The following is a 26,779-nucleotide window of genomic DNA, read 5'->3' on the forward strand; positions in this document are numbered from 1 at the left end:
TTCAACTGCAAAACAGGTTTACTGTTTTATCAAACAAGATTATCACATAAAAAATAGCTACAGTGCTATGGTAGTATATAAAGTGCTCAAGTATCCTGAATGTAACCACAAGTCATGACAAGTCCCTCCCTGAACGAGAGACAGATGGCGGGACTTCTCCCTGGCTGCTTGAAGAAAAATCTTCGCTTGGGCTGATGAATGTGGCCTGAGTGGGGGCTGACAAGGCACCCAGGTTGTCATCCTCAGACAGGGGCATGTTCCTGGGTGCTCCCCCAGATTCTCTGCAGGCACTGTCTTGATTGAAATACCACCGGCTGGGGGGCGCCATGCCCTGGGTCTCTTCCCAGACTTCCTGGTTTGCCAAAGCTGCCTCTTTGCTTGCCTCTGCGGAGAGTTCCAGCACCTGGGCAAAGCTCCTGTTGAGGATGGGAGACAGAATAACGGCTTTCACCCTCTGAGGTGAAGCGCATGCGTGTGGTGAACGAAGGGCTGCCACGCGGGGAGGTGGATTTTCACATGCCCCACGTGCTCAGTGGGAAAGGGCCAGCAAACAAGATCCGTCTGAAAAGACTCAATCAGGGAAACCCCCCAAGAACGGCACCGGGCATGAAACGAAAGATTCATCCAAGAAATGTTCGCGGAGCTCAGTGCCATGCTGCTGCTGTGGTGGGAGTATCTGTCCCCTCCCAAACTCCCATTAAAAATTAATCCCCTGGCCAGGTAAGGTGGGATTAAAGTGCTGTAATCTCAGAACTTTGGGAGGCCGAGGCAGACAGATGGCTTGAGGCCAGGAGTTTGAGACCAGCCTGGGCAACACGGCAAAACCAGGTTTGTACTAAAAAATTTTTTTAAAAACGGCGTGATGGCTCACATCTGTAATCCCAGCACTTTGGGAGGCCGAGGCGGGCAGATCGCCTGAGGTCAGGAGTTCAAGACCAGCCTGGCCAACATGGTGAAAGCCCATCTCTACTAAAAATACAAAAATTAGCCGGGCGTGGTGGAACGCACCTGTAATCCCAGCTACTGGGGAGGCTGAGGCAGGAGAATCTCTTGAACCCAGGAGACAGGGGCTGTAGTGAGCCGAGGATCGCGCCACTGGCACTCCAACCTGAGCAACAAAGTGAGACTCTGTCTCAAAAAAAAAATTAGCCGGGTGCAGTGGTGCACACCTGTAGTCCCAGCTACTTGGGAGACTGGGGTGGAATGATCGCTTGAGCCTCGGAGGCAGAAGTTGCAGTGAACCGAGATCGCACCACTGCACTCCAGCCTAAGCAATGAAAATGAAACCCTGTCTCAATAATAATAATAATCCCCAATGTGGCAGCAGCGAGAGGTGAGGCCTTTAACAGGTGACTGGGTTCATGAGGGTTCTGCTGTTCATGGATGAATGAGTTATCCCAGGAGTGAGACTGTGGCTTTATAACCCTTTGATGTCTCCTGAATGGATCCATGGCCACCCACAGGAGAAAGCAATGCCACAGTGGGTGGCTAGCTGTTTTGTGTAAGTCCTTTTCCGATATTTTAAGCAACTCAGGAAAAAGATTTAGCATTGTAAAAAAGACAAAAGATACTCTACTGGAAGAGGTGGAGAAAAGCGCGTGGTTAGAAATCTCCTGGGGGAGGTTAAAAAAAAGTGGCGGGAGGTCTTGATGGGTTTTGGGGGTCTGGACGCACAAGGATATGTGCTCTGTGCAAGCCACTACACAGTCTTTTAAGATCTGGGCCATTTCTATCAATCAGAAGTTCAGAAAACATCCTCCTGGGACCTTACCCTGGAAGGCATTGAAAACACCAACAGGGCTGACAAGAGGGCGCCTGTGCTGCTGGGTTACTCTTGAGGATGTGAATGATAGGTGACACCCTTTCTCTTCCAGCTGCTTGAGAACTTCCATGGATTTTTTTTTTTTTTTTTCCTGAGACAGGGTCTCACTCCATTGCTCAGGTTGTAGTGCAGTGGCATGACCGCAGCTCATTACAGCCTTGACCTCCCCAGGCTCAAAAGATTCTCCCACCTCTGCTTCCTGAGTAGCTGGGACCACAGGCATGCACCACTGTGCCTGGCTAATTTTTGTATTTTTTAAATAGAGAGGCCCGGCGTGGTGGCTCATGGCCTGTAATCCCAGCACTTTGGGGGGCCGAGGTGGGCAGATCACTTGAGGTCAAGAGTTCAAGGCCAGGCACGGTGGCTCACGCCTGTAATCCCAGCACTTTGGGAGGCCGAGGCGGGCGGATCACAAGGTCAGGAGATCGAGACCATCCTGGCTAACATAGTGAAACCCTGTCTCTACTAAAAAATACAAAAAATTAGCCGGGCGTGGTGGCAGGCACCTATAGTCCCAGCTACTCGGGAGGCTGAGGCAGGAGAATGGCGTGAACTCGGGAGGCGGAGCTTGCAGTGAGCCAAGATCGTGCCACTGCACTCCAGCCTGGGCGACAGAGCGAGACTCCATCTCAAAAAAAAAAAGAAAAGAAAAAGAGTTCAAGACCAGCCTGACCAACAAGGTGAAACCCTGTCTCTACTAAAAATACAAAATTAGCCGGGCGTGGTGGTGTGCACCTGTAATCCCAGTTAGTTCGGAGGCTGAGGCAGAATTGATTGGACCCGGGAGATGGAGGTTGCAGTGAGCCAAAATCATGACATTGCACTTCGGCCTGGGCAACTGTGTCTCAAAATAAATAAATAAATAAACAAATAATAAATAGAAACAAGGTCTCACCATGTTGCCCAGGCTGGTCTTGAACTCTTGGCCTAAAGTGATTCTCCCACCTCGGCCTCCCAAAGTGCTGGGATGACAGGCGTGAGCCACTGCACCCAGCCCTTCCATAGATTTTTCTGAGCTCTTTTGTTCTCCCTTCCCCCTGCTCTGCTTGAGTCGTACAATCTGTGAATCTAGGACACATCTTTTTTTTTTTTTTTTTTTTTTTTTTTTGAGACGGAGTCTCACTCTGTCGCCCGGGGTAGAGTGCAGTGGCGCAATCTCGGCTCACTGCAAGCTCCGCCTGCCGGGTTCACGCCATTCTCCTGCCTCAGCCTCTCCGAGTAGCTGGGACTACAGGCGCCCGCCACCACGCCCGGCTAATTTTTTGTATTTTTTAGTAGAGACGGGGTTTCACCGTGGTCTCGATCTCCTGACCTTGTGATCCACCCGCCTCGGCCTCCCAAAGTGCTGGGATTACAAGCGTGAGCCACCGCGCCCGGCCATAGGACACATCTTATAGCATATTTGATCCTCACTTCACCTAGAATCCCCATTAGCTCAAAAATGACTGAGAAGTGGGCTAGAAAAGGGAAATTAGCTGGGCATGGTGGCACACACCTGCAGTCCCAGCTACTGGAGAGGCTGAGGTGGGAGGATCACTTGAGCCCAGGAATTTGAGGCTGCAGTGAGCTAAGATCTGCCACTGCACTCCAGCCTGGGCGACAGAGTGAGAACCTGTCTCAAAAAAAAAAAAAAAAAAAAAAGGGAAGGCAAGGCAGGTGCTCTTGGATGGAGATTTTGTTATCCACAATACGGATGACAACGACACCTGCTGGCCATTCTCGTATCGTGCAGCGTCTGGGAAAAGAGCAGCTCGCTCAGGGGACTGAACCTCCTCTGAACTCCAAGAGGAAATTGGCACCACCCCAATAGTGCAGCCACCAACAGCCCTGAGCAAACAGGGTGCCACCGCTTTCTTAAAGCATTTTCCGAGGTACCTTCGGAGCTCAAGGTCCTTTTTCGCCGTCACATCCTTGAGTTCGCTCAGTAAGTCCAGCACCTGCACATTTTCTACCGAATCACCAACACCAAGGTCTCCCAGGAGGCACTGAGTGGTCACCAGTTCACGCTGCAGGGCGTCTGGAGGGGAAGAGGGATGGTGGGCGATGGATGGCAAGGTGCCCCACGCAAGGCACACACAAGTGGAGTGGCCGACAGACTTCTGTCACGATGCTCAGCTAACGCACTGGAACCGTGGAGAGCGCACAGGGAAGAAGCGGAAGTCAAGGAAGACATTCGTGCCTTCTCCATCCCGTGCTCTGAGATGGTGGGACAGGCATATCCATATATCCAGGAGGGCATTGGACCAGAACTGAAATGTCACTCCAGTGTCCTCAACAGAAACCAATGCAAATGTGAAAAGGGCTGTGCTGTGCCAGGGAGAAGCCTCCAAGCCAGACCACAAGCTAACGGAAAAACAGTCCTTGTTCCCTGCGCTGCTGAGCAGAGGGATGCCTGCAACTGCGGGACCTGTGTCACCTGCAATAGGACAACACGCCTCTCTACCCTGACACATATCACATCAAGGCCAATTGTACATGAGAGTCACATTTTGGGAGCCTTTTAAGCGCCGTATCAGCCAGCCTCTTCTCCCCCCAGCTGTGGACCGAATTATGCCCTCCCCAATACATACGTTTCACTCCAACCCTCCACTCCTAGTGAACGTGACCTTAACCGGAAACAGGGTCTTTGTGGATGTGGTAGAGTTAAGATGAGTGGGGCCTAATCCAGTGACTTGTGTCCTCATCAGATTCGGGAAATTTCTTTTTTTGAGACAGAGTGTTGCTCTGTCGCCCAGGCTGGAGTGCAGTGGCACGATCTTGGCTCACTGTAACGTCTGCCTCCCGGGTTCAAGCGATTCTCCTGCCTCAGAATCCTGAGTAGCTGGGATTACCGGCACCCGCCACCACACCTGGCTAATTTTTTTTGTATTTCTAGTAGAGACAGGGTTTCACCATCTTGGCCAGGATGGTATTGAACTCCTGACCTCGTGATCCACCCGCCTCAGCCTCCCAAAGTGCTGGGATAACACGCATGAGCCACCGTGCTGAGCCTGATGCAGGAAATTTCAATAACGACACAGCCAGGGAGGAGGCCACGTGAGGACGGGCAGAGAATGGAGGGACACAGCCACGAGCCAAGGAACGCCAAGGCCCGCAGCAGCCACCGGCAGGTGGGGGAGACCCAGGATGAGCTCACCTGACAGCCCCTGGAGGGAGCCAATCCCATCAACGCCTCGATTTAGACTTCTGGCTGAAATCAAGACTCCCAGAACTGGGAGGGAATATCTTTCCGTTGTTTCAAACCACCCATTCTGTGGCCGCTTGGTATGGCAGCCCCGGAAAACTCAACACGATCCCTAGGCCGTTCCCAGCAACTACCTAAGGAACTGAGCAGAGACTGTTTTCTAAGAGTCACAGATGTGGAGGTGACTGCAGTCATAAAATCAGAAACCTGGCCAGGCAGGGGGCTCACGTCTATTCAGGAACCCAGTGCTTTGGGAGGCCAAGGTGGGAGACCACTTGAACCCAGCAGTTCTAGATCAGCCTGGGCAACATAGCCAGACCTCATCTCTACAAAAAAATAAACAATAATTAGCCAGGTGCGCCAGGCGCAATGGCTCATGCCTGTAATCCCAGCACTTTGGGAGGCCAAAGCGGGCGGATCACCTGGGGTCGGGAGTTTAAGACCAGCCTGACCAACATGGAGAAACCCTGTCTCTACTAAAAAGACAAAATTAGCCGGGCATGGTGGCGCATGCCTGTAATCCCAGCTACTCAGGAAGCTGAGGTAGGAGGATCTGAGCAGAGCCTGAGAAGTTCAAGGCTGCAGTGAGCTATAATTGCACTACTGCACTCCCGCCTGGGCGACTACGCTAGAAGATTCCACCTCCAAAAAAAAAAGAACAATGACAGGGCATGGTGACTCATGCCTATAATCCCAGCACTTTGGGAGGCCAAGGTGGAAGGACTGCTTGAACTCAAGAGTTCAAGTCCAGCCTTGGCAACATAGTGAAACCCCATCTCTACAGAAAAAAAAAAATATATATATATATAGGTGTGTGTGTGTGTGTGTGTGTATATATATATATATAAAAGCCAGGTGTGGTGATGTACACATGTACTCCTAGCTACTCAGGAGGCTGAGGTGGGAGGATCACTTAAACCCAGGAAGCAGAGGTTGCAGTGAGCTGAGATTGTGCCACTGCACTCCAGCCTGGGCGACAGAGCAAGATGCTGTCTCAAAAAAAAAAAAAAAAAAAAAAAAAAAAGAACCAAACTCCAGGGCAGCCAAACACTTGCTCTTTGGGAAGATACCTGTTCTGAAGAGAATTTAAGATGCAGCACAGCAGGTTTTTCACACTTGCCAAAGTTTTCAAGTTAGGGATTAGATGGGAACCCTATGCCTGAAAGGGACACCTCACTGCTCTGCTGAGGGGGAAAGCCAGGGTGGGGCTGCTGGTCTTGTCACCCCCCAACCACTAAGGCTTATTTGTTGGGCTCAGGACTCAGGAGACTACAGGCCATCCCTGCAAAATGCCTTTTGGCAGAACAGATCACTGTGAATCCCAATGCCCAAGGTTCAAATCCCAGTGTGGTTACTCAGGGTGAGACCCTGGAGGAACCACAGCCTGGCCAGCCCTCCCCATCCTCTGCCTTAGTTGGGGAAGAGGGCACTTGTGGCGATGACATGGGGCCCATGGGAAGCACCCACACACGCTCCTCGCCCCGCCTGCTGCACACGCGCTGGGACGCACCGTTTCCTACCTAAGAGCTGCTGCCCATCTCCCTCCAGGTGAATGGACCTCACGGGCAGCTCGTGCCTGGTAGTGTCCAGGGCCGTGGCGAATGTCCTGTACTGCTCCTTGAAGCGTGTGGCCACTGCCTCGAAGGGGCTGAGCATCTCCATCTGTAAGCAGAACAGATAATTGGGGGAGACCCTGGAGTCCCCTCTCTGGAAGCTTAAAGGCTTGTGCAGGGTTAAGATACAGCGCTGTTCTTCACCACCCCCCAGGGGATCAGAGCTCAGGAAGTTTCCAATAGTGCGGCGAGCTCTCCCCAAGAAAGCTAAGTGGATAGCAAGGCGGCCCAGGCTCCTTACTGAGAACGCATGTCTGCCTTCCAGTGGTTCTAGGCTTGGGCCCTAAGCTAGGCCCATCTGCTTTAGAGCACTGTGCCTAAACGCCTGCCTTCCACAAGGCCATCCCCGGCATGGCCCACTCCCACCCTAAAGATGCTGTCTGGGTCTTCATGGGGGTTTGAAATGATATACGATTGACCCTTGAGCAACATGGGAGTTTGAGGCATCAACCCCTATGCAGTCAAAAATCTGTATTTAACTTTTCACTTCCCCCAAATTTACTGATAGCTACTGCTGACTGAAACCTTACTGATAGCAAACATTCAATAAACATGTAAATAGATTAATATCTATACACACACACACATACATATATACACACACATATATACACATTTTTTTAGATGGAGTCTTGCTCTGTCTCCCAGTGGCGCAATCTCGGCTAACTGCAACCTCTGCCTCCCAGGTTCCAGCAATTCTTGCGACTCAGTCTCCCAAGTAGCTGGGTTACAGGCACGCATCGCCATGCCCAGCTTTATTTTTTGGATTTTTAGTAGAGACAAGGTTTCACCATGTTGGCCAGGCTGGTCTCTAACGCCTGACCTCAAGTAATCCGCCCACCTCAGCCTCCCAAAATGCTGGGATCACAGGCATGAGCCACTGCACATATATATTTTTTATAGATAGATCTTACTGTGTTGCCCAGGGTGGAGTGCTGTGGAGTGATCACAGTTCATTGCAGCCTCCACCTCCCAGGGTCAAGCAAACCTCTTGCCTCAGCTTCCCAAGTAGCCGGGACTATAGGCATATGCCACCACAGTTGGCTAATTTTTAATTTTTATAGAGATTGGCCGGATGCAGTGGCTCACACCTATAATTCCAGCACTTAGGATAAGGAGGATGGATCACTTGAGGTCAGGAGTTCGAGACCAGCCTGGCCAACATGTCAAAACCCTGTCTGTACTAAAAATACAAAATTTAGCCGGGCGTGGTGGTGCGTGCCTGTATTCCCCGCTACTCAGGAAACTCAGGTATGAGAGTTGCCTGAACCCGGGAGGCGGACGTTGCAGTGAGCTGAGATAGCGCCACTGCACTACAGCCCGGGTGACAGAGCAAGGCTCCCCTCTCAAAAAAAAAAAAAAAAAATTTTTGTAGAGATTGGGTGTCACTATGCTGCCCATGCTGGGACAAATATGTATGCATTCATGACATGCCTAACTTTTTCTTAATTTTTTCAGTATTTCTAGGCTATAAGGTTCATCTATGAGTTTCTTCAAATTGTCACAAATCTCTAAAACTTTTTCCAATATACTTATTGAAAAAAATCTGCATGTAAGTGGAACCTCACACTTCAAACTCATGTTGTTTGAGGGTCAACCGGGTCTCTTTCTTCCATTTTGAGCTCCGTAAGGTCAGAGACCTTGTACTCAGCCCAGGGTCTAGCTGCAGGGGTGCTCACGTGAAAATTCTGGATGTTAGGGGTTGAGCTGTATCCCCCCAAATTCATATCTGACAATCCAACTCCCAGTACCTTGGAATGTGCCCTTATTTGAAAATAGGGACATTATCAGGGTCATCAAGTTAACATGAGGTGATCGGGGGGTTGTGGGTGGGGTGCTAATCCAACACGACTGGTGTCTTATGGGGAAAGGGGGACACAGACACACACAGTGGGGAAGGACATGTGAACATAGAGAACACAATTCACAGGCCAAAGACAGGGCCAGGAGAGATTCTCCCTCACGGCCCTCAGACAGAGCCAACCACCAACACCTCAATCTCGGACTTTCAGCTTCCTGAACCATAACAGAATGAATTCCAGTTGCTTTGCCCACCCAGGTTGTGGGACTCTGTCCCAGCAACCACAGGAAACTCACCCACTGGGTGGGGGGTCTGCCCTTGCTGACCAGCCCTTTCTGGGTTCCAGAGGGTTTGTTCCTGTCCTTCTCCCACATGGACACTGCTGACCACACAACACTAGGAGTGATGTGCCTCCCACTAGTACCCTGACCCTGCAGGGGAGTCCCAGAGCACGTCATCCTGTTGCTGCTCATGATCATCAGGCACTCAGGAAGTCTCTGCATAAGTGCGTAGAAGGTGCGCACCTCCCTTATTCATTCACACTTTACTTTGTAACCTCATCCTCTAAAAGTGTCATCACAGATCAATGCCAGGACCAGAGCAAGTGTGGCATTAAAAGCCCAACACAGAGTTAGAAGCCAGTGAGCAATGATACCCTAGCACGAATGCTACCCGAAAGAGTGGAGATGGGACAGATTCGCAGGAACACTCACTGGTCACAGAGTGTCACTTACAACTGACCTGGGCATCCAGGACATCTGCCAGCTCCTGCTTCCTCTGAGAGAGGAGAAGCCTGCGCTTCAGCTCGTGGGCCTTTTTCTGTAGCTTCTCCTTCTCCTTACACATTATTAATAAATTCTTTTCTGCCCTTCTTTCAAACTCAGCAAGATTGTTCTCCATCTGTTAAATGTGAAAGAAAAGCTCAAGCAGGTGGGGACCCCTCCCATGGTGAATGGAGGCCACCCTTCCATCCATGGCATACGTGAACAAGGAACTGTTTTCACCTTTACGGATAGTAGCGTCAGCAGTAGTGTCTGAGACTCCATCATTTCCATTGCTTCAGATAAATCCTTAAGAAAAGAAAAAGACCCTCTCAATTCCTGATGAAGTGGTATAAATCCAGCTCTTTCCCCAGCAGGGGCAGAACTCTGGCTTGTGTGGATTTTCTGTATTCAGTTTGATATTTGGTAATTCTCTACTGTAGTGGGTCTACTGCTTCTATTTTCTTTTATTTGGTTTTCTCCGGTGCTCTGAGATGAAAGAGGGAGGTCCACAACCTTCCTTCCCCTGGCACCTGGCAGGTGGAGAGATAGCAGCAGCTGGGTAGTCAAGGACAAGCTGAGAATACCCACCAATTTGGTGCTGCACCAGGACCAGAATGCAGTCTCCCCACCTGCTGGTCCCCCACCCACCAGTCTTGTCCTCACCCCAGTGAGACCACAGCCTAGCCGTCCTCCCACCAAGGGACAGGGCCTGGCATTGTGCCTTTCCTAGCACAGCATGGGCACAGAGAACTCCCCTGTCTCATTTTTTACATGGCTCCATATTGGTATCCACTACTGAATGTGTACTCGGGGAAATGTAAACTCTACAAATGATCTAAGAACATCTATGGTCTTGATTTTTGTCCTTAAGGGCGTGCGTGTCTTGTATGTTCTTGGATCCGTGGGCACTCGGCACGTGGTTCAGGGTGGACTCTAAATCAGATCTATGCAACCCATCTGTGGCTGCCCTCTTGTTTCAGACACTTACTGGGCTCTTTTTCCGAGGGGCAGAAAATGATGTCGACTCAGGTTTCTTTGATACTGTTTTTGCTAACTGTGGCGTCTTTTTGACGATGCTTTTGTCTAAGATAAAGCACAGCATTTTTAATGGTGAGTAGCATATATAGACGATCCCTGGTTGCCATTTTTTTTTCTAATGATGGATTTATTGGGATGTAACCCCATCATAAATTGAGGAGTATATGGACTTATAACAGTCCAGCTTAAAGTTGTTCAACTTTGCAAGGGGCAAAAGGCAAGTTTAATACCCTTTACCAAGGTATTAAGTATATTTTTGATGTACAATATTTTCAGCTTACAATGGGTTTGTTGGATGTGACCCCATTGTAGGCCAAGGGGCAACTGTACTTTGGAAGCCCACTGAGACCTACTGCAACCCCCAGTGAGTGACAGAAGGGGTGAAACAAATGATTTACCATTAATAGCAGAGACATCCAGGTCAGGTGGAGCCGTGCCATGCCCTTCCAGCAACGTGGACTGCAGGTCACCCTTTCCGACCCCACTGCTATCTGCTGTTAAGAAAAGAATCCCCAAAAGTCAGCACAGTCAAGAGACACTCTCCATTCAAGCCAGGAAATGCAGGCCATGTTTTTGAACAATACCACTTGCTTCTAAAAGCCCAATTTCGTCCAAGGTGGAAAGGCTGAAAAAAAAAAAAAAAAAAAACCTGTGGAAATTCCCAGCCATCACCTTGACTCTATTTTTAAAGTACCACTAGAAAAGAGAGACATTCTGTATAACCAAAAAGACGCAAATAGGCCTTTCTGCTAGTTCACAAGATGCTAAGGGTGGGATACCATGCCATACTCCCATTCTACCCTCTACTCTCTTTCCATCTTTTTTGTTTTTAAGACGGAGTTTCACTCTTGTCACCCACGCTGGAGTGCGATGGCGCAATCTCGGCTCACTGCAACCTCCACCTCCCAGGTTCAAGCGATTCTCCTGCCTCAGCCTCCCAAGTAGCTGGGATTACAGGCATCCGCCACGATGCTCAGCTAATTTCTGTATTTTAGTGGGGTTTCACCATGTTGGCCAGGCTGGTCTCAAACTCCTGACTTCAGGTGATCCATCCACCTCGGCCTCCCAAAGTGCTGGGATTACAGGCATGAGCTACCGCGCTCAGCCAAGTAATCTTTCCATCATTTTTCTGCAGCTTCTGGACTGTTCATCCTCCCTGGGAGTTCCCTTCGTCTTTTAACGTATATTCTAAACTGTAAAATTAAGCTTTACACTGTCTTAAGATAGGCACTGGCATACAGCATGCTACCACTACACAAGAGCCCAGGAGTGCTGCAAACGCCAACAGATGGCACGTACGATATGTTGTGTTAGGAACTAAGCATGAGACTATTTCATGAACAACTATGCAGCTGAGGAAATGAATGACCTGGAAATGAAAAGAGGAAGGTCACCGCAATGTATAGGGTACAATATAACAACGATATGTGTTGAAATTCTTAAAAAAAAAAAATCTGGAAAGATCAGCAAAAATCTATTGAGAGTGGCCGGGCGCGGTGGCTCACGCTTGTAATCCCAGCACTCTGGGAGGCCGAGGCGGGCGGATCACGAGGTCAGGAGATCGAGACCATCCTGGCTAACACAGTGAAACCCCGTCTCTACTAAAAATACAAAAAAATTAGCCGGGCGTGGTGGCAGGCGCCTGTAGTCCCAGCTACTCGGAGAGGCTGAGGCAGGAGAATGGCGTGAACCCGGCAGGTGGAGCTTGCAGTGGGCAGAGATTGGGCCACTGCACTCCAGCCTGGGCGACAGAGCGAGACTCCGTCTCAAAAAAAAAAAAAAAAAAAAAATCTATTGAGAGCACATGCCCTCAGGGCACAGACTGGGAGCCTGGGGTGAGGAGGTGGAATTTTTTTTTTTTTTTTTTTTTTGAGAGAGGGTCTTGCTCTGTCACCCAGGCTGGAGTGCAGTGGCACAATCTAGGCTTACTGCAACCTCTGCCTCCCAAGCTTAAGCAATCCTCCCACTTCAGCCTCCTGGGTAACTGTGAATACAGGTGAGTGCCACCATGCCCAGATAATTTTTTATTTTTTTATTTTTAGTAGAGACAGGGTTTCACCATGTTGCCAGTTTGGTCTCAAACTCCTGGGCTCAAGGGATCTACCCGCCTCGTCCTTCCAAAGTGCTGGGATTACAGGCGTGAGCCACCACACCCAGCTAGAGGTGGTAACTTTTTATTGCTATTGCTTTTGCCCTGGAATATTTTATCATCAGCATGTATAGCATTTGCACTAAGAAAATTAATTTTCTACAAAGCCATACAATGGAACTCAAACAAGCAGTCCTTTGAAATCATTATGGTGTGGTTTAAATTAAGGTTTCTTAGCAATAGCATTGCAAGCACATGGGGCTGGATCCTTCCTTGCTGTGGTGGGGGTGTCCTGTGCATTCAGGATGTTAAGTGGCCTCCCTGGCCTCCACCCACCAGACGCCAGTAGAACCCCTTCCCCCAGATATGACAACCAAACACATCTCCAGACACTGCCAAAGAGTCCCCTGGGGGTCGGAATCACCCTTGAGTGAGAACTGGTTTTAAGGTGTGGCAGGCCCAGTCTGATCCCCTGGCCACACCAGCATTCCCAGCTTCATGCATGGCCTTCAACCCAATTAGATGGGGAAAGACTGGCAGGCTGGCTCTAGTGTGCCTGCTTCTCAACCACGCCTGGGAAGGGCATAGCACGAATTCTCACAAACATCTACACCAGGAGTGGCAAACTGTAGTTCATAGGCCAAATCCAGCCCGCTTCCTTTGCTTGTAAATAGTTTTATTGGCACACAGCTATGCCTGTTCCTCTATGTCTAGTCTGGGGTTGTTTTTAATGTTACAAACAGCAGAGCTGAGTCTTTTTGTTGATGTTGTTGAGACGGAGTCCCGCTCGGTTGCCCAGGCTGGAATGCAACGGCGCAATCTCAGCTCACTGCAACCTCCGCCTCCCACGTTCAAGCTATTCGCCTGCCTCAGCTCTGCACCCTCACCCCAAATAGCTGGGATTATAGGCGTGTGCCACCATGGCCAGCTAATTTTTGTATTTTTAGTAGAAATGGGGTTTCACTATGTTGCCCAGGTTGGTCTCAAACACCCGACCTCAGGATGAGTCCTCACAGCCTCTCTAAGAGTCTTGCTCTCAGAGCACCAGTGGGAAAACAGTCACGTAGACAAGAGACTGATGTCACAAAGCAGTACCACGATGGCAATGTGGCTTTTCTCTGGGGCCACACAGGGAAGAAGTGATCTCCCCTCTTCTCCACACCCCCGCTCACCTCCCCCATCCCCCCAGTCTGTCCTTACGCTCCAACTCTCTCTGCTCACTGCTTCTGACCTTTCCCAGAAAGGAAAGAGGGAACTTTAACTTAATACCCATGGAGACAAAATTTACTGCCGCGCTCATCACTGCCCGAGGACCAGGGCTGTTTCGCACCTTTGCTTTTCTGGAGCAGGCTGGATTTCCTTCCACCTTCAGACATCTTCCCTCGGGTCTGTGACCCATCTCCTGCAGGAGCCTGTTACGGGAACACAAGACACTCAGAGGACAAGACATCCTCCCTTCACAACAACAAGCCCTGATGTGGTCTGCACTGTGTTTCGTAACTGCTCTTACTTTGAGGCAGGGGAGACATTTAAAGAGGTTTGAAATTTTACCTCATATATACAGGACAAACAAATTTTGTCAAAATGTAGACACTCACTTGCAGAGAACGTAGGAAACTACCAAAATGTTTGCTGGTGATTATTGACATGGTAAATTACAGGTGACTGATTTTTTCCTAGACACATTTAAGTATTTGCTAGTTTTCTAGAGAGAACATATAACTTTGGTCACCAGGAGAAATAGTTTTTACACATATATTGTCAAAAATATTTTTTTAAAGAAACACATGGAGCACTGGCCTTCTAATAACCAAAAGCAAAACGAAAATCTTATAAAGAGCAAGGGCCAGGTGCAGTGGCTCCTGCCTGTGGTCCCAGCTACTCAGGAGGCTGAGTTGGGAGGATCGCTTGGGCCCAGGGGTTTGAGGCTGCAGTGAGCCGTGATCACACCACTGCATCCCAGCCTGGGAGACAGAGCAAGACCAGAGCAATGACACGACGATGCACAGACACCACTCTCATTCAATATCACAGTGGAGGTCCTCAGATAAGAAGTAAAAGGCAAACAGGTTGAAAAGGAAAAGGAAAACTCTGTTCTTACAGACGTAATTTTTCATGTAGAAAATCCCCAAACATCTTCAAAACTGCTACTAAAATTAGTAAGTTTAACAAGAGTTTTCTTTCAATCTTGTGTTTGAACTTGACTGGATATGGGGTGCCCCAGACTGAACATTTTTGGGTGTGTCTGTGAGGGTGTTTACTAATGAGATCAGCATTTGAATTGGTGGATGCAATAAACTGCCCTCCCCAGTGTGTATGGGCACCATCCAATCCCTTGAGGGCCTAAATACAACAAAACAGTGAAGGAGGAGAAATTCACGCCTTTTGCTTCCTGCTTGCCTGGTTGAGCTGAGACATCTTACCCCATCTCCTCCTGTCCTCAAACTGGGACTTACACCTTTGGCTCCCCTGGTCTCAGGTCTTCAGATTCACACTGAACTAAACCACCAACCTTCCTGGCTCTCCAGTTTGCAGACAGCAGATCCTGGGATTTTTCAGCCTCCATAATCACATGAGCCAATCCCGCATAAATAAATCTCCTTTTATATATTCATATCCTTTTATAAGCCTCTCTTATTGGTTCTGTGTCTCTGGAGAACTCTAATACAGCAAGGGTGCAGGACACAGGGTCAATATGTAAAAATTCACATTTCTAGCAATGAAGTAGCAATGAACAAGTCTGGAGATTGAAATTAAAAGAGAGTACCATATACAATGGCACTAAATACCAAATGCTTAGTTATAAACCAAATAAAGTATGTGTAAGATCTATACTCTGGAAGCTACAAAACAATGTTGAAAGAAATCCAGGAAGATCTAAATAAATGGAGAAGCATACCATGTTCACGGATTGAAAGATTCGATGTTAAGAAGGCATTCTTAATATTAAGAAGGAGATTTATTTATGCGGGATTGGCTCATGTGATTATGGAGGCTGAAAAATCCCAGGATCTGATTTATGGATTCAATATAATCAAAATCCAGCAGATATTTTGCTAGAAAATGACAATTCTAAAATCTCTATGGAAAGCCAAAGGAACTGGAAGAGACTAAACAGTCTTGGAAAAGCATGGTGGGAGGTCTCACATTACCTGTTCTCAGGACTTAGTGCAAAGCTACAGTAACCTCAGCAGTGTGGGACTAGCATAAGGATGCATACATAGAACAATGGAAAAGAACAGAGCCCAGACATGATGCACACATATATGGTCAACTGGTATTTGACAGAGATGATGAGAGAATACAGCGGGAAAAAGGAAAATCATTTCAATAAATGGGATTGCAACAACTGAACACCCATATATGAAAAAATGAACTTTGATTTAAACATCACATCATACACAAAAACTAGCTCACAGACTTAAAAGTAAAACCTAAACTACAAAACTCATACAAGAAAACAGGAGAAAAATCTGTGATATTGGATTAGGTGCAGATATCTTGGATAAGACTCCAAAAGCACAATCCACAAATGGGGAAAGTGATCAACTTGGCTTCATTGAAACTGACAACTACTGCCTCTTAAATTAAAACACTTAACAGCATGAAAAGACAAGCCAGACTAGAAGAAAATATTTGCAAAGCACCACAAAGAGCTGGTATCCAGAATACAGAAAGCACCCTCAAAACTCAGTAATAAGAAAACAACCCAATTTAAACCGGACAAAAGATCTCAACAGACACATCAGCAAAGATACAGGAATGGCAAATAAGCACATGAAAAGATGCTCAGTATCATCGGCTATTATGAAAACGCAAATGAAAACCACAATGAAGTATCACTTCACACCCACAAGACTGGCTAGAATGTGAAAGTTAACAACTTGCACTATTCATCTATGTGCCTAGTGGGAACATAAAGATGGTGCAGCCACTGTGGATAACAGGTAGTTTCTTGTTACCATTATATATAGAGAGATGTTTTCATCTGCAACTCATGGCTTGTAACTCCTATAAGCCCTTGTTACAGTAAGCAGGATCTCTCTGACCTCCCACACTCCTTTCACCTGCCAGAGAGGGTCCTGCCTCATACTCCAGAGGAAAAAAATGCAACAGAGGCCAAGAAGAATCTGAACAGACAGGCCTTGCTGGGTTTAGAGCATACCCTTTTTGACCAATCACATTTCCACAGGGCTGTCCATGCTTCAATCATGCCTAAGTCATGAAGACTCCATAAAAACCCAAAAAGAACGGAGCGTGGTGGCGCGTGCCTGTAATCCCAGCACTTTGGGAGGCCAAGGTGGGTGGATCACGAGGTCAGGAGTTCGAGACCAGCCTGACCAACATGGAGAAACCCCGTCTCTACTAAAAATACAAAATCAGCTGGGCATAGTGGCGTGCACCTGTAATCCCAGCTACTCCGGAGGCTGAGGCAGAATAGCTTGAACCCGGGAGGCAGAGGTTGCAGTGAGCCAAGATCGCACCACTGCATTCCAGCCTGGGCGACAGAGCAAGACTCCATCTCAAAAAAAAAAAAAAAAAATGGACAGAGCTTGGAGAGATTTCAGATCAGATAGCTAACACATGGAGATTCCCAAAGGGTGGTATGCCCAAACAGGCCATGGAAGCTCTGTGCGCCTTCCCCCATATCTCACCCTACACATCTCTTATCCTCTAGAAAAAAAAAAGAGACAGGATCTCACTGTCACTCAAGATGGAGTGCAGACTCAACCTTCTTGGCTCAAATGATCTTCCTGCCTCAGCCTCCTGAGTAGCTGGGACTATAAGCACCCACCACTACACACAGCTATTTTTATTTTTTTGTAGAGGTAGGGTTTTGCTATGTTGCCCAGGCTGGCCTCAAATTATTAGGCTCAAGCAATCTTCCCACCTTCACCTCCCAAAGTGCTGGGATTACAGGCCTAAGTCACCATGCCCAGTCACTTGGCTAACAAAAAAAAAATTTTTTCAGAGACAAAGTCTCGCCCATGCTAGTTTGGAACTCCTGGCCTCAAGCAATCCTCCCAATTCGACTTCCCAAATTGCTGGGATATCAGGCATAAGCCACCGCACTTGGCTCCATCTGTATCCTTTGTAATATCCTTTATAATAAACTGGTAAACCTAAGTGTTTCCTTGAGTTCTGTGAGTCACTCCTGCAAATTAACTGAACCCAGAGACGGGGGTCATGGGAATCCCAACTTGAACTTGGTTGGTCAGAAGTTCTAGAGGCAGAAGAGGGGCAGTCTTGGAGACTGAGCCCTCACCCTATAGGTTCTGATGCTATTTCCAGGTAGAGTGTGTCAGAATTGAATTGGAAGACACCCAGCTGGTGGCTGCTGCTTGCTGGTGGGGGAACCCTCCCTCACATCAGTCACTGAAGTCCTGTGTTGACTGTTGTTGAGTGGGAGAATAGGAAACACAGTTTGAGTTTTTCTACGAGCCAGCAATCCTCCTCTTGGGAGAAATAAAAACACATCTACACAGAAAAACACACAAGAATGTTTACGGAGGCTTTATTCATAATCACCAAGACAGGAAACCAACTGACTGCCTGTCAATCAATGAACAGATGAACACACTGTGGTCCATTCACTTGATGGAATACTATTCGGCCATAACAAGGAACCAGGCCAGGCATGGCGGCTCATGCCTGTAATCCCAGCATTTTGGGAGGCTGAGGCAGGTGGATCACTTGAGGCCAGGAGTTCGAGACCAGGCTGGCCAACATGCTGAAACTCTGTCTCTACTAAAAATACAAAAATTAGCCAGGTGGGGTGGCACACACCTGTAATCCCAGCTACTCGGGAGGCTGAGGAAGGAGAATGGCTTGAATCCAGAAGGTGGAGGTTGCAGTGAGCCGAGATCGCACCACTGCACTCCAGCCTGGGCAACAGAGAGAGACTCCATCTCAAAAAAAAAAAAAAAAAAAAGGAAGGAAGCACCTACATGCAATACATGCAACACAGAGGAACTTGAAAGGCACTCTGCTAAGTGTTAGGAGTCAGAGGCAAGGGCTACAAACTGTGATGCCACAGATATGGCCTTCTAAAAAAGGCAAAACTGCAGATTCAGAAAGCCAATCTGTGGTTGCCTGGGAGTGGGAGAGGGGCTGGTCCTATGAGAGCACAAGGGGATTCAGAAATGATTCATTCTGTAGCTTGATTATAGCGGCGGTTCCATGACTGTCTATGTCTGTCAAAACAGGCAGGACCCTATGCTGAAAAGGGGGATGCTGAATCCATGTAAATGACACCTTGATTTTTAAAATGGGGGGAAAAAACAGAAAAGATCTAAAGGGCTAAAATGTTACAGCACGCAGACACACGGGGGCGCTGTAACCAAGTCTTGGCGACAACATGAAACTTTGGAGGGTGGAAGACTGACTGTTGAAAATTGCTCTGAGAAGAGTATCTGTTTGTGCAAAGGTATCCTCTTTTCTCAAGCCGAACCTTAAGCCACAGGGTCGAGAACCCACCAGCCACCCAGAGTGGAAGACAGGCAGTGGGAATTTGACTTAATTTTATCATAAACCAAGATTTGGAAAACAGAGGAAGAATCCAACCTTGACTTCACTGAAAGAAAATATACAATTGTATAATCTATTGATTGCTCCCACGAACTCTCACACAAAGCACGTTCTCACATAGCTAAATATCTTTCATGCCAGTACTTTCAATGGTTTCATGATATTTCATGGTGTGCCTACACAACAGTTCACTAAACTCTTCCTCCAATTTGGAGTGATCGAAGGATGTCATTTTTCATTTTTCCCATAGTTTTTCTCTAAAAACCTGTAGCTGTTTTTCTATTTTATTCTTTTTTTTTTTTTTTTTTTTTTGAAGACACGGAACAGGGTCTCACTCTGTTGCCAAGGCTGGAGTGCAGTGGTGCAATCTTGGCTCACTGCAACCTCTGCCTCCCAGGTTCAAGCGATTCTCCTGCCTCAGCCTCCTGAGTAGCTGGGATTACAGGTGCACGCCACTGCATCCGGCTAATTTTTGTATTTTTAGTTGGGATGGGGTTTTGCCATCTTGGCCAGGCTGGTCTCGAACTCCTGGCCTTAAGTGATCCGCCCACCTTGGCCTCCCAAAGTAGCTGTCTTTTTAAATACCAGCCAGACACCAAGAACTGTGCGCTGGGCACTGGATAAGACAGCTTCAGAATCCAGAAAGCGAATTAAATGGGTTGAGAGGCAAGAACAGCCTGGGCGCGAGGGCTCACACTTGTAATCCCAACATTTTGGGAGGCCAAGGCGGGAGGATCACTTGAGCTCAGGAGCTCAAGACCGGCCTGGGCAACACAGGGAGACCCCATCTCTACAAAAACATTTAAAAATTAGCTGGTATGGTAGCACACGCCTTTGGTCCCAATTACTCAGAAAGCTCAGGTGGGAAGATGGCTTGAGCCTTGGTGGCTGCGGCTGCAGTGAGCCATGATCACACCACTACACTCCAGCCTGGGCGACAGAGAGAGACCTTGCCTCAAAAACAAAAAAAAAAGGTAAGAACGATATTATGTTTCAATGGAGATCGCAGCTTCGTAAAAGAGATGCTTATAGCCATGAGCCGTCGATGACACAGACACAACTGGCAGCACGAAGGGCTGATGGTCTCAAAAGCACCTGGGTGAAGACCCCAAAATGCTTCCTTCAGGACCAGGTTGTGAGCGCCTCCCATGACTAGTTTCGGAATTCCAGTTACTCAGAACCAATGCTCAGAACTGCCGCAAATGGAAGCTGAGTGCGGCCTTACCTTTTGGGTTGTCTTCTTTTCATACTGCAGATACCGGGATTCAATCACCCTTCCACCTGTGGGGACACACTGTTGGTGCACAACAAAACTACAAAGGACCGAAGACCCCACACACCCAGACCCCATGCCCCAGAGACCCAGATGCCAGGGGCCCTCTCCACTCAGTGACCAGAACAGAGGAGGTCACTCCTCCTGCTCGCCTCTGATCACGTTCTTCAGCAGCCTCGAGCATGCATGGGATGCCTACTGTATGCAAGTCCCAAGCCATGTGTGGAGTCCCAGAGTTCCTGAGGAAGTAAGATCAAGGAACACCCTCCAAGGTCAAAGCTGCAAGTGCACTCAGACAAGGGGGAGGGAAAGAAGAAAGAGCTTTCACTGACAGCCTCCAGGTGGCTTACGCCTTCCTCCCATCTCATGTGACCCCAACGGCCCCTTCCCCCGCCTGCGTGTGTCTAGGACTCACTCCTGGTACTACCTTTTACTCCCCCCGCCCCTTACTCAGTTTGGAACCCCCTGCCCTGAGACACGCCCAACACCCAGGCCCTCTTCAGACAGAGCCAAATCCCTGGTGACAGCCCGACCCCAGGTCCCCTTCCAGGGCTACTCCTGGGAGCATGACTGTGGATGGAACAAATGCCACCTGTTACCCCAGCTTCTGGAGGTAGAGGTCTGAAATGGATCCGGTTAGTCCCGTTCTGTCCCCCAGCCCTCTCCCAGACCTCTCCCTCAAACCTGTTCCTACCACCTCCTACGCCAGGCCCAACCCTCGGTCTCAGCAGGTGACCTGTTTCCTCCTTCACTAGGAAGACAGAAGTGGCCCCAGGAGACCCTCCTGCCACCACATCCAGCCACCTCCAGTCCTGATGGCTGAATTCCCCCAGCCCTGTGAACGGACCTCTGTGCTCCCAGATAAAGCGCCCCCCATTCCCGGCGCTAAAGCCCAGCCTTTACTTCCAAAAGGAAATGCCCCGCAACTCCCACCTCCCTGCCTGAGTCCCCACAGCTCCTCTCTCCACCAGATGCTGGAGGTCATTCTACCTCCTGCCTGCACTCTCTGCCTCCCCCCATTTCTCCCATCCCCTCGACAGTAAACACCCCAGAGTTCTTTACTCACCAGCTCCTCTTCCTCTCTTCTTCCCTTGAATCCCGCCCCCCACAATCCAGCTTGCAGACACACGACCGCACCAGAACACCTTTGGACAAGACCACTGTGACCTCCTTTGCTCCTGAGCCCAGCAGTCCATTCTCAGTCCTGCTCATCTGAGCCACCAGGCACAACCACTGCTCGTTCCCTCCTTCCTGAAACCTTCCATCAGCCTCCAACTGCCCTTCAGGGCTGAGACAGGCTGGCGTGCTGGGTCCATGGGCTCAGGAAGCCTAAGTGCCTCCGGGAACTGTCTGGGCCCTGTGCCACCAGCAACTTGCCTCTAACCTTATCACTTTGTCACCTCTCACTTGCTCTATTCAGCCACTCTGCTGCGTGGACCCCCTTGCTGTGCATCCCCCTGCAGGCACCTCCCTCTCTCAAGGCTCTGCTCAGTTCAGACCACAGCACACCTGTCCCTGCCTGCCATTTCGTCACAGCATCTGTCATCATCTAGCGCACCTCACAGCCTCCTTATGGTTCTCATGCAATGCCCACCTCCTCCCTAGAGCCCCAGGGGCCCAGGATTTTTGTCTCCTTCACTCGATGCTATGTTCCAACACCTGGCACAGGGTAGGCACTCAATGATATGTCAAATGAATGATTCTAGGCCAGACACAGTGGCTCATGCCTGTAATCCCAGTACTTTGGGACGCCAAGGCAGGCAGATCACCTGAGGTCAGGAGTTCGAGACCAGCCTGGCTAACATGGAGAAACCCCATCTCTACTAAAACTACAAAAATTAGCCAGGCGTGGTGGCATGTGCCTGTAATCCCAGCTACTTGGGAGGCTGAGGCAGAAGAATCACTGGAATCCGGGAGGCAGAGGCTGCAGTGAGCCAAGATCATGCCATTGCACTCCAGCCTGGCGACAGAGTTAGACTCTGTCTCATAAAAAAAAAAAAAGAATGGTTCTGCATTGTATCAGTGCCATAGAGCTCAGAGGTTTGCCTTTGTACTGAAGAGGCCTGGGGAGAGTGACATGCTCAATGTCACACAGCTTGAGAGTTCAGCCCAGTGAGATTGTGACTTCGACCGTATCTTTGTTCCAGTTGATTCTTCTGTTGGGGACTGGGGTTGCAGCTGTTACCTTGAGAGGAAAGGAGGTGCCCTCAGAGTTAACAAGGATCCTTCAGTCAGCCAAAGGGCCGGGCTGTCAATCTGGGCAGCCCCAGGGCAGGAATGCGCCATGCATGCAGAGCAAGTGTGGGTGCAGGTGGGTGCCCGGCAGATGTGGACAATCGGGAGGCCACTCTCATGGTGCAGGTCTCTAAGGGCTGAGGCCAGGACCAGGTGGGGTCCCAGGGACAACCAGGCCACAAAAAGAGTCTCCCCTGGATGGCGATCAAATGGCTGAGAGAAAGGACATCCCCAGCTCCCAGCAGAAAGACCATCCAGCCTGGGTCTTTCTAGTAGCATCAGCAAACAGTTTTGCTCAACAAGGAGGATCTCAGGCTTGGGCTGCCTTGGACGGTGGGGAAACAAAAGCACTTTCAAGTTTCCTGAAAACTAGGATACAACTGTTTGTTTTAAACAGCCTGGCCAGGCGCGGTGGCTCACGCCTGAAATCCCAGCACTTTGGGAGGCCGAGGTGGACGGATCACTTGAGGTCAGAAGTTTGAGACCAGACTGGCCAACATGGTGAAACCCTGTCTCTACTAAAAATACAAAAATGAGCCAGGATGGTGGCATGCTCCCAGCTACTCAGGAGGCTGAGGCAGAGAATCGCTTGAACCTGGGAGGCGGGAGCTGCAGTGAGCCGAGATCACACCACTGCACTCCAGCCTGGGTGACACAGTGAGACTCCATCTCAAAAAAATAAATAGACAAATAAATAAACAGGCTGAATTTTCCACAGAAGCAATATTATAAAGAAGGATACAATTCTTGTCCAAGAACAAGGTAGCTCATATATATTATAGCTGTTATATGCGAGATTAACATGTGATGTTTAGAACCTGGGAATAAATGGTCAGGAAATAAAAAGACAACTCACCCAGCAACGCTGAAACATACAAACCTTGCCTCACTTGGAAATAAAATCCTGCTCTAAGCTCGCTGAATTGGGCCCTGCGACACTGTACACACTGAGAAAATACCTCATTGTATCATAGTCTTGGCCTCCAACGATGGACTCTAGAATCTACCATGCAAGCCGAGTATTTCCTTTTTTTTTTTTTTGAGATGGAGTTTTGCTCGTCACCCAGGTTGGAGTACAGTGGCACGATCTCGGCTCACAGCAACCTCCGCTTCCCAGGTTCAAGCCATTCTCCAGCCTCGGCCTCCTGAGTAGCTTGGATTACAGGCACCTACCACCATGCCCGGCTAATTTTTGTATTTTTAGTAGAATGGGTTTCACCATGTTGGTCAGGCTGGTCTTGAACTCTTGACTTTGTGATCCATCCACCTTGGCCTCCCAAACTGCTGGGATTACAGGCGTGAGCCACCGTGTCCGGCCACATTTCCTTTTTTTTTGTTTGTTTTGAGACAGTCTCACTCTGTTACCCAAGCTGGAGTGCAGTGGTGCGATCTTGGCTCATACGGGAGGCCGTTAACGGTGACCCCAGACCGATAGGTGGAAATCAGACATACAGGCACCCCTCATGAGACTGACAGATTTATGCAGTGGGAATTGAGAGTTTGATTTGAGGCCGGGGCCAGTGGTTAATGCCTGTAATCCCAACACTTTGGGAGGCGGAGGTGGGAGGATCACTTGAGGTTAGGAGTTCGAGACCAGCCTGGGTAACATAGTGAGAACCTGTCTCAACAAAAAAAAAAAAAAAAAAAAAAAAAAAGAGTTTGATTTTAGATGATGATCTCCATGGTCTCCACACCCATGCTTCCAGGAGACATGTCCCGGACACAGCCCATGACCCCCATGGCCGCCAAGGGAAGCCACTGCTCAAAATGACCACCATTCCTGACACAGCCCTCGCCACAGGGCTGGGATGGCCAGACCCAGAATCCCCAGAGGTGTGACTACAAGGAAGTAAAGCCATAATAGGCCCCTTCTCTGGCCTGTTTTTTTCTTCCTCCAAAAGCATGTAATGAAAGAAGAAAACCATGTTCCTTAAAGAGATCCTGACATTGCTCACCTAGAACTCTTTTCTCCTTCTTCTTGGCGCTGCTAGGATTTGTGGGGCCGGTTGCAGGCTTCCTGCAAGAGAAGAGAGAGAGGTCTTGTTCATCTCACTGCCCAAGAAGCACAGGGAAGCCGGCGAGGTGCCTCTGCTAGTTGAAGCTCAGACAGCCCAGTCCGAGGGCTGCCCGAGGACAATTTCAGTGAGCCTGGGCCATCTCAACAGGAAGCGAGACACAAGGAGCAGCCAGCCCTGGTCACCTGGGCAAGAAGGCATAGGTGAACACCCGAACTGAGAAGAAAGGAGGGTAATGAGAGCTCCGTGGAAGAGATCACAGCAGATCTCAAATTATCCCTGGGTTCATTCATTCACGTACACCAGTAGAGACACAAGACACAGAGTTCCTTCCCAGAAAGAAAGATCAACATCTTGACAGGCAGGTATGAGGAGTGGTCCCAGCAGGTACCTCACTTTGGGAGGCTGAGGCAAGTGGATCATGAGGTCAGGAGGGGATCTTTATCTGGGAGACCATCCTGGCTAACACGGTGAAACCCCATCTCTACTAAAAATACAAAAATGAGCCGGGGTGGTGGCATGCACCTGTAGTCCCACCCACTCGGGAGGCTGACACAGGAGAATCACTTGAACCCGGGAGGCAGAGGTTGCAGTGAGCCGAGATCACGTCATTGCACTCCAGCCAGGGCGACAGTGAGACTCCGTCTCAATAAATAAATTTAAAAAAATAAAAATAGAATGAAGCCTGATGTAATAGGAAAGAAGGGAGCCTGAGATAGGAATCGCTGACTCATCAGCTGTGGGGGTGCAGGAGAGGGAGAATCTGGGATGACTAGGGGTTTCAGGGTTTCAGCCTGAGCTGGTGGGAAGAGAAGGGATCCAAGAACAGACACCAGCAACACAGGAGGGGCAAGCAGGTGGGCAAGTGGAGGGGCAGGGCCAAGGCCAGGGCATTGTAACTCCTGCTCCCATCACCAAGGGCGGCTCCACTGGTCCCTGCGGCCACCTCCTCTGAAGAGGGCTCCCAGGACCCCAAAGTGAGACCCAGGCAATGCTGGGGACACTTCCAGGCCACCGCAGGGAGAGGCAACTTAGCAACTTAGCAAATGTTCGCCAGGTGCCAGTAGCTGTGCTCGCCCACAGGATCCTCCTAACCCGACAGCTTCCTAACTGTTCACACCTCCTTTTTCCTCTCTGCAAAACAAAGACACACAGGTTTTACACAGGTCACCCCCGGGGCAGTCTCAGAGCCAGAAAGAGACAAGAGCACAGACTCCCTCGGGGGACTGAGCTAGGGCTGTGGCCTCAAACCGAATGGGCTCCTGGGTGAACCTGCTGCGACCTGAGGGGGGTCCCTACAACCTGTGCGAGACTCAGGTACCGCACCTGTACCTGGGAGGTGCTACTGTCAATCTATTGGTTACGGCAAGGGGCGGTGGAGTGATTCCTCTTGCTGGCCAATTTCACTTCAGTTTGCACCTGGCACAATCAACACTGGCAGAATTAACAAAACTAGACAAATATAGCCCCAGGATCATTCATGCCTAGCTCTCGGTCAGCATTCAACTTCTTTCTTGTTCATGGTGTGTTACCCTAGGCAAGTCACTTCCCTTCCCTGGGTCTCCATCATCTCCTCAGTAAACTGGCAGCACAGAATAAAGCGCGTGGGAGGATTAAAGGGGACACTTTGGTCGCCCACCACTTGTTCACTGCATAACGATAATTCCAAGAGCGACATCACAGTAAAGACCGAGGCGCCGATCTAAGCGCGTTTCAGCCTTACGCGACGCCTACGAGGTTGAGCTGCGTCATCGGCCCCATTTCGCAGCGGAGGAAAGCGAGGCACTGGGCGGTCAGGCCGCTTGCCCGAGGTCGCCCACTGTCCCAGCCGAGGACGCGGAACTCGGGGCCGGTCGGGTGTCTGCGCTCCGGAGCATGCGCAGAGGCAGCACGCCATCGGGGTCTTCAGGGGCCCGCGCAGTTCCTGGCGGGGTCGAACCCGAACTCACCCCGAGGGTCCCCACTCCCCAACTCCGCTGCTCATCCACTCCAGCCCTCTGGCGTCTACAAATCCAGACCTGCGGACGCCCCAGCTCACCCAGCGCCGCGCCCCGAGGAATCCGCCATTTTCCCGCCTTCCACCTCAAGGCCCGACCCGCCGGCTTTTCAAAGCCGGACCCGCCCCCTTGCTTGCGGGTCGGACTATTTGTGGAGTCGCAGGAGGGGTGGCTGCGAGGCGTGAGGCAGCGCCAGCTAAGTGCGGAGAGCGCAGCCTCAGGCGCGCGCTCCGCCTGTCCTCCCCTCGCGCTTGGTCTCGCCCACCATCGGCGGTAGGGGGTGGGGGCGGTGGGTGGGGCCGATCTGTCGGAAAGTAGGGGCGGGGCTTTTCGCGATGCCCCGCCCCTAGGCGCGCTGGCGTCACGCCCCCGTCCCCGCCCCTCCGGAACCCGGAAGCGGGAGCGCGCGGGGGAGCGGCG

General features: G+C 49.8%; 1 protein-coding gene across 9 annotated transcripts; it reads right to left on the minus strand.

Annotated features, from left to right (window-relative positions):
- Nucleotides 1–26,659, minus strand: HAUS8 (HAUS augmin like complex subunit 8). Of its 9 annotated transcripts, none has more exons than XM_055237537.2 (11): nucleotides 26,401–26,659; nucleotides 24,303–24,364; nucleotides 20,065–20,120; nucleotides 13,642–13,723; nucleotides 10,621–10,713; nucleotides 10,173–10,267; nucleotides 9,425–9,490; nucleotides 9,162–9,320; nucleotides 6,527–6,668; nucleotides 3,698–3,839; nucleotides 1–416 (listed from the first exon to the last, which is right to left on the minus strand). In XM_055237537.2, the coding sequence occupies exons 1-11, from the start codon at nucleotides 26,427–26,429 to the stop codon at nucleotides 113–115; spliced, it is 1,230 nt and encodes a 409-aa protein (XP_055093512.1). In that variant the 5' UTR covers nucleotides 26,430–26,659; the 3' UTR covers nucleotides 1–112. The 9 variants fall into 9 exon arrangements, with proteins under 9 accessions (XP_055093512.1, XP_055093511.1, XP_055093509.1 ...); XM_055237536.2 differs by having other exon boundaries at nucleotides 10,621–10,716; nucleotides 26,401–26,631; XM_055237534.2 differs by having other exon boundaries at nucleotides 10,621–10,716; nucleotides 26,312–26,436.
- Between the last annotated feature and the right edge of the window lie 120 nt (nucleotides 26,660–26,779).

Source organism: Symphalangus syndactylus, chromosome 13 (assembly GCF_028878055.3).
Source record: "Symphalangus syndactylus isolate Jambi chromosome 13, NHGRI_mSymSyn1-v2.1_pri, whole genome shotgun sequence".
NCBI classification, from domain to species: domain Eukaryota; kingdom Metazoa; phylum Chordata; class Mammalia; order Primates; family Hylobatidae; genus Symphalangus; species Symphalangus syndactylus.

Coding starts and splice junctions, on each gene's coding strand:
- HAUS8 (XM_055237534.2), bottom strand. CDS start 26,346: ATGAGCAGCGGAGTTGGGGAGTGGGGACCCTCGGG. Junction 10,268..10,620: donor GGATGTCTCTGCTATTAATG/GTAAATCATTTG, acceptor GCTTTATCTTAG/ACAAAAGCATCGTCAAAAAG. Junction 9,321..9,424: donor TGACGCTACTATCCGTAAAG/GTGAAAACAGTT, acceptor CACATTTAACAG/ATGGAGAACAATCTTGCTGA.